The 13,169-nt window shown below is 40.1% G+C and overlaps 1 protein-coding gene across 3 annotated transcripts in view; it reads right to left on the bottom strand.

Annotated features, from left to right (window-relative positions):
* LOC126251819 (glutathione hydrolase-like YwrD proenzyme) overlaps positions 1-13,169 on the bottom strand; it is a 143,741-nt gene that overhangs the window by 109,643 nt on the left and 20,929 nt on the right. For all 3 annotated transcript variants that reach the window (XM_049952476.1, XM_049952477.1, XM_049952478.1), the window contains exons 4-5: positions 10,287-10,440; positions 2,130-2,330 (exon numbers count right to left, since the gene is read on the bottom strand). In XM_049952476.1, coding sequence (XP_049808433.1) covers positions 2,130-2,330; positions 10,287-10,440 — 355 coding nt within the window. The remainder of the gene's footprint in view (positions 1-2,129; positions 2,331-10,286; positions 10,441-13,169) is intronic.

Genomic DNA, 13,169 nt, shown 5'->3' with positions numbered 1-13,169 from the left:
ACAATGGAAAATTGTACTGAAATGCAGGAGGATCTGCAACGAATTGACGCATGGTGCAGGGAATGGCAATTGAATCTCAATGTAGACAAGTGTAATGTGCTGTGAATACATAGAAAGAAAGATCCTTTACCATTTAGCTACAGTGTAGCAGGTCAGCAACTGGAAGCAGTTAATTCCATAAATTATCTGGGAGTAGGCATTAGGAGTGCTTTAAAATGGAATGATCATATAAAGTTGATCGTCGGTAAAGCAGATGCCAGACTGAAATTCATTGGAAAAATCCTAAGGAAATGCAATCCGAAAACAAAGGAAGTAGGTTACGGTACACTTGTTCACCCACTGCTTGAATATTGCTCACCAGTGTGGGATCCATACCAGATAGGGTTGATAGAAGAGGTAGAGAAGATCCAACAGAGAGCAGCGTGCTTTGTTACAGGATCATTTAGTAATCGCGAAAGCGTTACAGAGCTGATAAACTCCAGTGGAAAACTCTGCAGGAGAGATGCTCAGTAGCTCAGTACGGGCTTTTGTTGAAGTTTCGAGAACATACCTTCACCAACGAGTCAAGCAGTATATTGCTCCCTCCTACATATATCTCGCAAAGAGACCATGAGGATGAAATCAGAGAGATTAGAGCCCATGCAGAGGCATACCGACAATCTTTCTTTCCACGAACAATATGAGACTGGAATAGAAGGGAGAACCGATAGAGGTACTCAAAGTACCCTCCACCACACACCGTCAGGTGGCTTGTGGAGTATGGATGCAGATGTAGATGTAGAGAGAGAGAGAGACAGAGAGAGAGAGGGGGGGGGGGGAGTGAGGGAGGGTGAGGGAGAGAGGGAAGGGTAGGGAGAGACGGAGGTAGGGAGGGAGGTTGGGAAGTTGGTAGGGAGAATGAGAGAAGAGCAGAGAGAAGGGGTAGGGGGAAAAGGTAAGTGTACAATGAGACAGACTGTGCCTAAACAAACTCCATAGAAATTATTCTTTACCTCAAAGTCTGTATTTGAAACATCCATTCCTAAAATAGAGGAAGAAAATATATATACAAAATATTAGAGAAGTTGCTACTCATCATATAGTGGAAATAGGTACAACAAAAAGATTCTCACAATTGTAGCTTTCTGCTGTTAAGGTCTTTGTCAAGTGAGTCATATGTGGGAGTTGCGTTGGTGTGTGTGTGTGTGTGTGTGTGTGTGTGTGTGTGTGTGTGTGTGTGAGAGAGAGAGAGAGAGAGAGAGAGAGAGAGAGAGAGAGAGACTGTGTGTGTCAATTGTTGACAAAGACCTTAATGGCTGAAAGCTATAATTGTGAGAATCTTTTTGTTGTGCCTATTTGTGACTCAGCATCTCCACTATATGGTGAGTAGCAACTTTCCTTCTGTAATATTGTTACATTCCTTCCTGGATTTTCCATTGTTTGATAAACAAAATATTCATGGATGAGCTGCAATAGTCAAACTACTGGGGAGGCAGCTGACTCAAGAGCAACAGAGGAAACCAATGGAAAACTCTCATAAGGTCTAACAAGGCAACCTTCACACAATTTGAATTTAAATAATGACAAGGTGGGTTTACATGATGACACCATTAGTCTAAGCATACAATGTGGGCTGCTTTATGCCAAAGCCATTCATAGGATTCATCATGACCAGGCATCTATGCTTAAAGGTTGGGCTCTTCTTAAGGATTATGTGGAAATTCAGTTAACTAGAGCCATCCTCTGAGGCATACTTTTCTACCTTCAGGCAATATCTTCTACCAAGACCTCAGTGAAGTAGAATCTCTGTGGTTTGTTTTGAAGAACATGTCTCACCTCTGTTACCTACTTCATGAATGTGAGTAATTTTTGTTTGAAGAGTAAAAAGGAAAAAAAAATGTTTCCAAATCCACCAACTAAAACTAGTATTCATCAGTTCCTGCTCATATTGACTCTATGTCACACTGTATGGCAAATATTCCTTTTAGGTGGTGTTGCTACATTTTTTCCATCTAATTTATAAAAAGCATGACAATTGTGAAATTTTTTTTCTCTGTTTAATATTACACTGGGAGAATCAAGATTAGTGCCATTCTTCAGACCTGTAAAAATTTTATCATGAGAGTAGTTTATTTCAATACATTGCTTACCTTCAGTGACTCTGCCATAGTAGGTATTTTCATGAGTTCTGCTACTCTTGGGGCTTGTCCATTCAGTAGAAGCTCACTTCCATATTGCTGTGATTGTAGAAGTGATTCACTTTTCTTCCATATGTCAGCAACAACAGGTGTTACTGGGAAACCATTTTCAGCTAGATTAATTGCTGGGGCCAGCAAGTCAGACAGTGTAAGCTGCAAATTCACATAACTATGATCAGAGTCTCAAGGTCATTTAGTGATTAAATCTGAAAATAAAACATTTAAAATTTTGGTGCAAAATTCTAATAAAAATGGATATATAATGAAAATGGGAAGAACAATAACTGCTTGGATACTGAGAAGGAAACAAAGATGGAAGCACTTTATGTCCACCAAGATAAATGCATACACAGCAACAGCAATATCACATTTTGTTTTAATTAAGCCTATGTTGAAGATCTAGGTTGGGTACCATCTCATGTTGGGGAGATGGGAAGCACTCAAATGATAGAGAACAGGAATGTATTAGTGCAGAGTCTAATGCCTAAAACATATGATAAACAGTCAATGATGAGTACCCACCATGACAATTAATGACAGTAATTGATACCTATAATTTATTTTTAGATGAATAAAGACAATATATTTAAAATGTTCATTTTATAATTATGGAGGCTTAATGCTCCATGTTCCAAACCTATTACTTATGTTTTCTGTAAATGTAATTATTCAGTTGACAGGTAAAATCCTTGATGGTACACAGAAGTTCTTAGTTTTTATTGGCATTACCTGTAATATTTTTTAATGATGATAGGAAGGGGTCTGTCATTTATCAACCAATTCCTCAAATCCATAAATGATAAAATTTGACTGTGTAGATCCCAAAATTCTTCTTATAAAGCCTGATAACTATGGCTCATATGGTAAACTAAGTATACGGCTCAAATTCTATCTAGATGTCAGAAGGCACTACTGAATAATTCTGCAATGGCACTTGCCTACTCTGACTGAGGCACGATGAAATGTGGAGTACCACAGAGCTCAGTGTTTGGTCCCTTACTTTTCCTAATCTTTATCAATGATCTGGAATGACACACATCACCCTGTTTGCAGACAACACCTGGGTCTTCCACAGGAAGGATCATATCCCTGTGGAAGACCCAGGTGCAAGACCTGCCAAATCCACCCACCCAGCACTTCCTATTCCAGTCCTGCTACAGGTTTATTGTACCCCATCAGCAGGCAGGCTACCTGTGAAAGCAACTATGTCATTTACCAGCTCTGCTGCAATGAGTGCACAGCTGTTTTATTGGTATGACTACCTACCAGCTGTCCACCAGGATGAATGGCTACCGCTAATCTGTGGCCAAGAGTTAAATAGACCACCCTGTATGCAACCTGCAGCTGAACATAACATGCTTGATTTCAATGGCTGCTTCACTACCCGAGCCATTTGGATCCTTCTCTCCACCAACAACTTTTTTGAACTGTTAACATGGGATTTATCCTTAAACACACTCTCCGCTCCAATAATTATCCTGGCCTCAACTTATGGTAACATACTGTCCTCACACCCTCCACCCAACGGTTTCCATCCCCTCTGTCCTGTCATCTCCTCCCCATTCTTGTCCACCCTCATTGTTTGCTGCCCTCTGCCAAATCATCAACCCATCTTTCCCTGCTCCTCTCCTTCTTCGCTCCTTTTTTCCCCACCTCTCTGTCCCACAACATCCTGACACTGCATCTGTTGGCATTCTAGTCCATGCACACTCCACCAGATGGTGATCGTCTCTATCTCTCCCCACCCATACACTACAATCCCTTACTCTTCCCTGCCCCCTCCAGACTGCTGCTTGTATCTCATGTGATAGTTGCATTCCAGCCCAAGATGCTGGAGTTGGTGGTCATGTGTGCATGAGGTGTGTTTGGTTGCATGTATGAATGGTGTGTGTTTCTCTTTTGCTGACGAAGGCTGTGGCCACAAGCTTTATGTAAGTTTCTTAATTGTGCCTGTCTGCAACTTGACATGTCTTCTTTATGGTATGCAGCAATCTATCTTTTCCTACAGTGGCTGTGTAAGCTTTTACAGTCAAAAAATTCACATTTTTTCCACCTAATGTGGAAACTAGAGCTGTTAGCAGAGTCCTCCATTCTCTCACTGAAGAGAATCTATGCTCTGGTATCTACAAAATTTAGAAAATTTCCAGAGGAAACTATTTTACAACTGTAAAATAGTTAGCTCTCCATGATATGAAGTGAGTGCTAGGAATGAGAATTCTATATTAGATACCACTCACAGTATATGATGTGCTGTGGTAGAGCTCTGCTTGAATTTCTTTTTCCTCTATGTTATTCGTTTGATTTTTGTATGCTGTTAATATCTGTGCTGAGTGGATTACTCTAGAAGTGTCAGTGTCCATTCATTTTATTTTAGTGCAGATAAATATGTTAATGCAAAGGTTCCTTAAGCAGCTTTCAACCAAAAGGCAGTTCATCATGTGCAAAGTATCACTCAACTGAAATTAAATATTAAAAATGACATATCCAGTGAGGTGATATTCATCTTTATTTATGAATTACATTTTACACTGTAAGTTTAATTTCTGTTGAATATGTTTTGAGGCCACCCATTGAATCTACCTTCGTTTTGTTGCAATTATTTCTGGGATGCTTCTGGCAAACAACTTTTTAAATAATGAAATTTTCACTCTACAGTGGAGTGTGCACTGATATGAAACTTCCTGGCAGATTAAAACTGTGTGCCAGACTGAGACTCGAACTCGGGACCTTTTCCTTTCATGGGCAAGTGCTCTACTGACTGAGCTACCCAAGCACAACTCACGCCCCGGCCTTGCAGCTTTAATTCCGCCAGTACTTCGTCTCCTACCTATCAAACTTCACAGAAGCTCTCCTGCGAACCTTGCAGAACTAGCACTCCTGGAAGAAAGGATATTGTGGAGACATGGCTTAGCCACAGCCTGGGGGATGTTTCTAGAATGAAATTTTCACTCTACAGTGGAGTGTGTGCTGATATGAAACTTCCTGGCAGATTAAAACTGTGTGCCGGACTGAGACTCGAACTCAGAACCTTTGCCTTTCGCGGGCAAGTGCTCTACCGACTGAGCTACCCAAGCACAACTCACACCCTGTCCTCACAGCTTTAATTCCGCCAGTACCTCGTCTCCTACATTCCAAACTTCACAGAAGCTCTCCTGCGAACCTTGCAGAACTAGCACTCCTGGAAGAAAGGATATTGTGGAGACATGGCTTAGCCACAGCCTGGGTGATGTTTCTAGAATGAAATTTTCACTCTACAGCAGAGTGTGTGCTGATATGAAACTTCCTGGCAAATTAAAACTGTGTGCCGAACCGAGACTTGAACTCGGGACCTTTGCCTTTCGCGGACAAGTGCTCTACTGACTGAGCTATCCAAACACTACTCATGCCCCGTCCTCACAGCTTTAATTCCGCCAGTACTGGTGCAGAAGCTCTCCTGCACACAGTTTTAACCTGCCAGGAAGTTTCATATCAGTGCACACACCACTGCAGAGTGAAAATTTCATTCTGGAAACATACCCCAGGCTGTGGCTAAGCCATGTCTCCGAAATATCCTTTCTTCCAGGGGTGCTAGCTCTGCATGGCATGCAGGAGAGCTTCTGTGAAGTTTGGAAGGTAGGAGATGAGGTACTGGCAGAAATAAAGCTGTGAGGACGGGGCGTGAGTCGTGCATGGGTAGCTCTGTCGGTAGAGCACTTGCCCGCGAAAGGCAAAGGTCCCGAGTTTGAGTCTCGGTCCGGCACACAGTTTTAATCTGCCAGGAAGTTTCAACTCTTTAAATAATTACAAATAAGAAGAATAAGCCCATATCAGTTTATTCTGTGTTATTATTGTTATTGACCATTTATGCCTATTTAATGAAACTAAGGAAAATATTACAAAAATTTTAAAAAATAATCTAATTTTGCTTCAGACATACGTTAAGCAAACAGGGATAAAACTCTTTAATAATCATTCAACAATCTGATAGAAAACAAGAATAATTTCTCTTTGGTAATTCCTTCACAAGCTTCTGTGTATAAATAAACTACAAATAGCCATCATGTAATTTGTGTGAATCTTCTTTATAAAAATGGCAGGGAACACACACAGACTCACGTCACATCATGAATGCAAGAGCACATTAATTTTAACATAATTACAGATTGAGTTTTCGACCTCAAGTTGTTGACTGTCTTTGTCAAGACAATCAATGACTTTTTTTTTTCACTTGTAATATATTTCCCTCTCGTGTTGCTGGCTGTCACCTCCTCTTGCACAAAGAAAATCTTTAGATCCATATGCTTGGTTCTTTCGAAAGCCCCACAATTTTCATCAAATTCTTTCCATTTTGATTATTGATGAAAATCGTCATAGGCTGGACAGGAAACAATCATGACAAATCTCACTGAGAAAACTGTTCATCCACTTGCTTCTCTTACAGATTTATTCAATGCACAAAACTCTGCTTCAGTGGTACTTTGTGCAACAGTTAATTATTTTCTGCTGCCTCAAGTTATAGCTGCACTCCCAAAAACTACCAAGTATCCACTTAAGCATTTATGATGATTTGAATCATCTCTACAGTCTGCATTGATATACATTGTGATTTTCTTACCAGTCTTCTGGTAAGCAAGCACATCATTTATTGTAACTCATAAATAATGTAGTGTGTGTTTGATGGCATGCCAGTGCTCCTCACTGAGAATACTGCTGAACTTGCTTAAATAAGTCACTGCATATGCTAGTCTTAACTTATACCCATTGTCCAATATAGAAGACTTCCAATTGTGGTTCTGTATTTTGACGCATCTTGTTCAATGAGGTTGTCTCCATCTGCCACATTTGTAGCTCTACATTAATAATGAGAGGTGTTTTCACAGGTTTGCAGTTTTACTCTTGGAATTCTTTTGGTCTAAAATCAGTGTTCCATCTTCTCCTGTAACCTGAACTGACTGTGCATGTCATGCTACTTCAAGGTCAGTTTCTTCAAATTCAGTGCTTAAGGTATGTTTCATTTTCTTTATTTCACTTATATTGCACACATATGCAGTTACTATGAGTTCACACTGTAGACCATAGTAAACACACAGGTATGTTACTGGTTACAGTATCTCTTGTTAGCACAGGAACATGCTGAGTGTTTCATTCCATCTTCCACCAAACTGATGAAAGCCATATTTGCACTTTCAAGTCTGCAGATCCAAACGCCATTGTTCAACTCCTCCTAATCTGGTATGCCATTAAATTTTCTTTGTCAGTGGCACCTGTGAAAACCCATTTCGTTCATATCATCTTTGCATTGTTAGTACATGGTACAAATGTCCAGCTTCAGTTTTGCCTTAGATTTCTCATTTCTTCTGACACTGCTTCTCTTTTATTTTTATCATCAGTTCACATAGCTTACTATATACTTTGTATATTTTCTTCTCTTGTTGTACTCTCTTTTTCAAGTGCAGACACCTTCTTCTTTTCATTTGCCTGACTACAGTCTGTCAACAATTTTTGTGATTTGACTTGTTCTGTAGTTTCGTATATTGTAGATTCTTGTTGTTCACAGTTACTATCATCTGTTGTGGGGTGCTCTCAGTCTTCACTCCAGTCTCCTTTTCTACAACTCTTCAGTTTGTTTGATGCCAGATATTTCTCCTGATTCCACAATATCTAGAGTCTATAATGCTTCTTCATTGTATGTGATGGTCGTGATCTTCAGATCAATAACTTTTTAACACCTACATTCAACTTTGCAGGAAAGACATTTTCATCAAATACAAGATCTCTGGCAATCATAATATTTCCTGTTTCTGGATTCCACAATCCATACACTTTCATGATTTCTGAATATCCAATCATTACATGTGACCGGCCTTTTGGTTCAAATTGGTTTTTCATTTTTGACCATGCATGACATCCCAATATTTGTAAATGATTAACATTTGGTTCTCATGCATGCCATCATTTTTAGGGCCCCATCCCTCACCCCCTGCCAGTGCCACTGGTTTGCATGCTATGGTGTGACATGGCATTATGGTGTTCAGTAAATGACACTATACAAAATGCTCCAAGAACAAGAAAAGCATAAGTCCATAGCATTTTTCCATAAGTTTAATAAAACAACAGATACACATAACACAGACTTTCGTCATCAATAATATATTCTCCTCCACTATTTACAACAGTCTGCCAATGCTGGTGTAACTTTAAAATTCCGCAACTGTAGAAATCATGTGGTTTTGAGGCAAAGAACTCATAAAGCCATGTTTGGAGTGCATTTTCATCCAGAAAGGAAGTCCCTTGAAGATTGTTTGACAGAAAGCAGAGGAGGTGAAAGTCTGAGGGTGCAAGACCAGGTGAATAAGGTGGGTGCAACCCAACTCCTGTACAGTGTTCTTTGTTAGTCTAGCAGAATATAAGCAGGCATTGTTGCAGATCACTTCATGTAGTCTTCCTGGTTATTGTTGTTGGATTGTATCAGAAAGACATCTCAGTTGTTGAAAATAAATGTCAGCAGTAATGCTTACACCTTGAGGAAGCAATTCATAGTACACCAAACTGTCATTGTTCCACCAAATGCATAACATTATCTTTTGTGGATGTGCACACGTCTTTGTACAGAGAGTTGCTGCTTCATTTGGGTGCAACCATTTCTTTCTATTCCTTATGGTAGGGTACTGTTACCATTTCTCATCACTAGCATACAGACACCATTTCTCATTACCAGAACTGATACAGGATAGGAGTAATGGTGTTGTTCATGAGCCAATTGATGATGAACAAGCAGAGATGCTCATATGACCACCCACCAATTTTTGCGACTTTGGCTTAGAGAACACAATACCCGTACATCTGATTTTTTAATTTTATCCACTGTATGCAACTGTCACGTGATGATGGAATAATCACAGTTCATCAGATTTATCAGTTCTTGAGTACACAGACAGGGGTCATTGTGGGTTAATGTGTTCAAATGATCTTTATCGAACTCTGAAAGTCTTCCTGAATGTGTAGAGTTACCAATGTCAAAATGATCCTCCCTAAAATGAGAAAACGATTTTGTTGCTGTGCTCTGTCCAGTGGTATTATCCCCATACAATGGAAATGTTTCTAGCTGCCTCTGCTAGTGTAACACCTCTACTGAACTCAAACAGAAGAATATGTCACAAATATTCCAATTTCTCCACTGGAAACTCCATTTTCTAGTACCTGCAGCTCCACTCAGTATCTCCAAATGACAATATGACAATATGTAAACTCAAATAGCAACAGTTAAATACAAATAAAAAATGACAATCAATAAATGAACCCACAGCAACCAGAATAGCAACATGCAAAACATAAATGCTATGACCTTATGCACCAACCTAATATAATAATAATTAAGAAAATGTATAACTACTCTACAAATAATAAATTCTCCTAGTAGAAAGGAACTATGAATATGATTTGAGGAAAATGTTACTAACTAGATAATTAAGTTTCATTAGTTATGCAACATTTATGACAAGTGGATAATGTTTGTATGTTTCTTCAGATATTCCTGTTTCCTCTGTTTTAGCATCACATTCTGGATTTATTCATCAGGCCCATTTTTACTGTCTGTATTGTATGCTCTTGAATGTTTCTCTGTTATCATAATATGAACCAATAAATAAAAATTATCATGCTGATGATAGTCAGTAGAATTTTACTAGTAACTTTTAAATTCTAAATTTTTACATTTCTAGAGCCCAGTAAAAGCAGAAGAAAAAAATAATTTATGTTTTACATAGATTCAAAGGTAATATCAATATATTAACAAAGTTAAGCAACTCTGTATGTATCCCTACTGCTATTAAAACAAGCATAATGTGAAGCATAGTGTTGTGCTTCCTTTGGTAAAAGTTACAATTCTACTATTTACACTTTTTTCTTTTGCTGTGACAGCCTTGTCAGATTATTATCCACATTGGTATGCACAAAGTTTCATGGTGTTGGAGAGATGCCATTGCTTCTAGGAACAAGTATACAATACATGGTGCAGCCAGTGACTCATTAATTGAGAAATAATGGATTGATAACTCAACAGTTACATTGTTTTAGTTCAAAAATAACTTAAATACACACATTTCTTAATAAAAGATGTTGTTAACAAACCTGGCCAGATCCAAAGAGACTAACAGCATCACTCCATGCAGCTGCAGTCCCTGGAACTGTTACATTGTGGACATGGTGATCAGGAAGAGGATTCTGGGCATTGTAGCCCTCTGCTGCTAGTATATCCAAAGTAAGACCAGCTGCACATCGGCCACTGTGAGGAACAAAATTATTTTTTGATTCAGTCTTTATCAAATCAAAGCTGGACAATTGCTTTCTGATACATTATCTTTCTTAAAGGCAGCATCATAAGCATATAGAACCTTCCAGAATGAAATTTTTACTCTAGCTGAGTGTGCACTGATATGAAACTTCCTGGCAGATTAAAACTGTGTGCCGGACTGAGACTCAAACTCGGGACGTTTGCCTTTTGCAGGCAAGTGCTCTACCAACTGAGCTACTCAAGCACGACTCACACCCTGTCCTCACAGCTTTAATTCCACCAGTACCTTGTCTTCTCCCTTCCAAACTTCACAGAAGCTCTGCTACATGGCTTGCAGAACTAGCACCCCTGGAAGAAAGGATATTTCGGAGACATGACTTAGCCACAGCCTACGGGATGTTTCCAGAATGAAATTTTCACTCTGCAGTGGAGTGTGCACTGATATGAAACTTCCTTGCAGGTTAAAACTGTGTGCAGGAGAGCTTCTGCGAAGTTTGGAAGGTAGCAGATGAGTTACTGGCAGAATTAAAGCTGTGAGGATGGGGTGTGAGTCATGCATGGGTAGCTCAGTTGGTAGAGCACTTGCCCACGAAAGGCAGATGTCCTGAGTTTGAGTCTCGGTCCAGCACACAGTTTTAATCTGCCAGGAAGAAACATTTGGAGAAGGAAATAAAGTCCAGGAAGAAGAAATAAAACTTTAATATTTGCCGATGATGTTTTCTGTCAGAGACGGCATAGGACTTGAATGGAATGACATGTATTGAAATGAGGATATAAAATGAGCAACAACAAAAGCAAAACAAGACTGATGGAATTTAATCAAATTAAATCAGTTGATACTGAGGGAATTAGATTAGAAAATGAGACATTTAAAATAGTAGATGAGTTTTGCTGTTTGGGCAGTAAAATCACTGATGGTGGCTGAAGTAGAAAACATAAAATGTAGTCTGGCAATGGTAAGAAAGCCGGACGGGGTGGCCGAGTGGTTCTAGGCGTTACAGTCTGGAACCGCGCGACCGCTACGGTCGCAGATTCGAATCCTGGCTTGGGCATGGATGTATGTGATGTCCTTAGGTTAGTTAGGTTTAAGTAGTTCTGAGTTCTAGGGGACTGATGACCTCAGAAGTTAAGTCCCATAGTACTCAGAGCCATTTGAATGGTAAGAAAAGTGTTTCTAAATAAAAGATATTTGTTAACTTCAAATGTAGATTTAAGTGTTAGAAAACCATTTCTGAAAGTATTTGTATTGACTGTAGGCATGTATGGAAGTGAAACATGGATGAAATGGTAGGTCACACAACCAATGAGGAACTGGTGAATATAACAGAGGAGGAAAGAAATTTGTGACACAACTGGACTAGACAAAAAGATCAGTTGACAGGACACATTCTGATACATCAAGGGACCACCAGTTGGAGCGAAGTGGAGTAGGTGGTTGGGGAGTAAAAATTGTTAAGGGAGACTAAGAGATGAATATAGTAAGCAAATCCAGAAGATGTAAGTTGCAGTAGTTATTCAGAGATGAAGAAGCTTGGACAGAATAGAGTAGCATGTAGAACTGCATCAAACCAGTCTTCTGACTGAAGAGCGGAAAGGTCGGGGAAGAAGGCCAGTGTTCACTCTGTCTGCTTGCCGGGGGGTAACATCCGAGATGTGGAGGAGGCCCTGCCGGCGGCGATAGAGAGCACTGGGTGCACCCGACTGCAAATTGTTGCTCATGTCGGCACCAATGACTCCTGCCGTCTGGGTTCAGAGGTCATCCTCAGTTCATACAGGCGGTTGGCGGAGTTGGTGAAGGCGGAAAGCCTCGCTGGCGGGGTGGAATCTGGGCTATTTGTAGTATTGTTCCCAGAACCGATCATGGTCCTCTGGTTTGGAGCCAAGTGGAAGGCTTAAACCAGAGACTCAGACGATTCTGTGGAGATCTGGGGCGCAAATTTCTCGACCTCCGCTATAGAGTGGAGAAATGTAGGGTCCCCTGAATAGGTCAGGTGTGCACTACATGCAGGAAGCAGCTACAAGGGTAGTGGAGTACGTGCAGAGTGCACATGTGGGTTTTTTAGGTTAGAGAATTCCCTCCCTAGGCCCGACAAGACGCCTCCTGAGACACGGCAAAGTAGGAGTAGGAAAAATGCAACAGGGAATAACAATATTAACCTGCTAATAGTAAACTGCAGGAGCGTCTATAGAAAGGTCCCAAAACTGCTCTCATTAATAAACGGTCACAATGCCCACATAGTATTAGGGACAGAAAGTTGGCTGAAACCACATGTAAACAGTAATGAAATTCTGAACTCAGATTGGAATGTATACCGCAGAGACAGGCTGGACAGTGAAGGGGGAGGCGTGTTTATATTGATAAGCAGTGTAATAGTATCGAAGGAAATTGACGGAGATCCGAAATGTGAAATAATTTGGGTGAAGGTCGCGGTTAAAGCAGGCTCAGACATAGTAATTGGATGTCTCTATAGGCCCCCTGGCTCAGCAGCTGTTGTGGATGAGCACCTGAAGGATAATTTGGAAAATATTTCGAGTAGATTTCCCCACCATGTTATAGTTCTGGATGGCAGGGACAAAGAATCCAGTGAAATTTTTTTAAGTGCTTTATCTGAAAACTACCTTGAGCAGTTAAACAGAGAACTGACTCGTGGCAATAACATACTAGACCTTCTGGTGACAAACAGACCCAAACTATTTGAAATAGTTAACACAGAACAGGG

Source organism: Schistocerca nitens, chromosome 4 (genome assembly GCF_023898315.1).
Source record: "Schistocerca nitens isolate TAMUIC-IGC-003100 chromosome 4, iqSchNite1.1, whole genome shotgun sequence".
Lineage (NCBI taxonomy): Eukaryota > Metazoa > Arthropoda > Insecta > Orthoptera > Acrididae > Schistocerca > Schistocerca nitens.
Note: the sequence above shows the minus strand (reverse complement) of the source record. Positions and strands in the feature narration are given on the sequence as shown.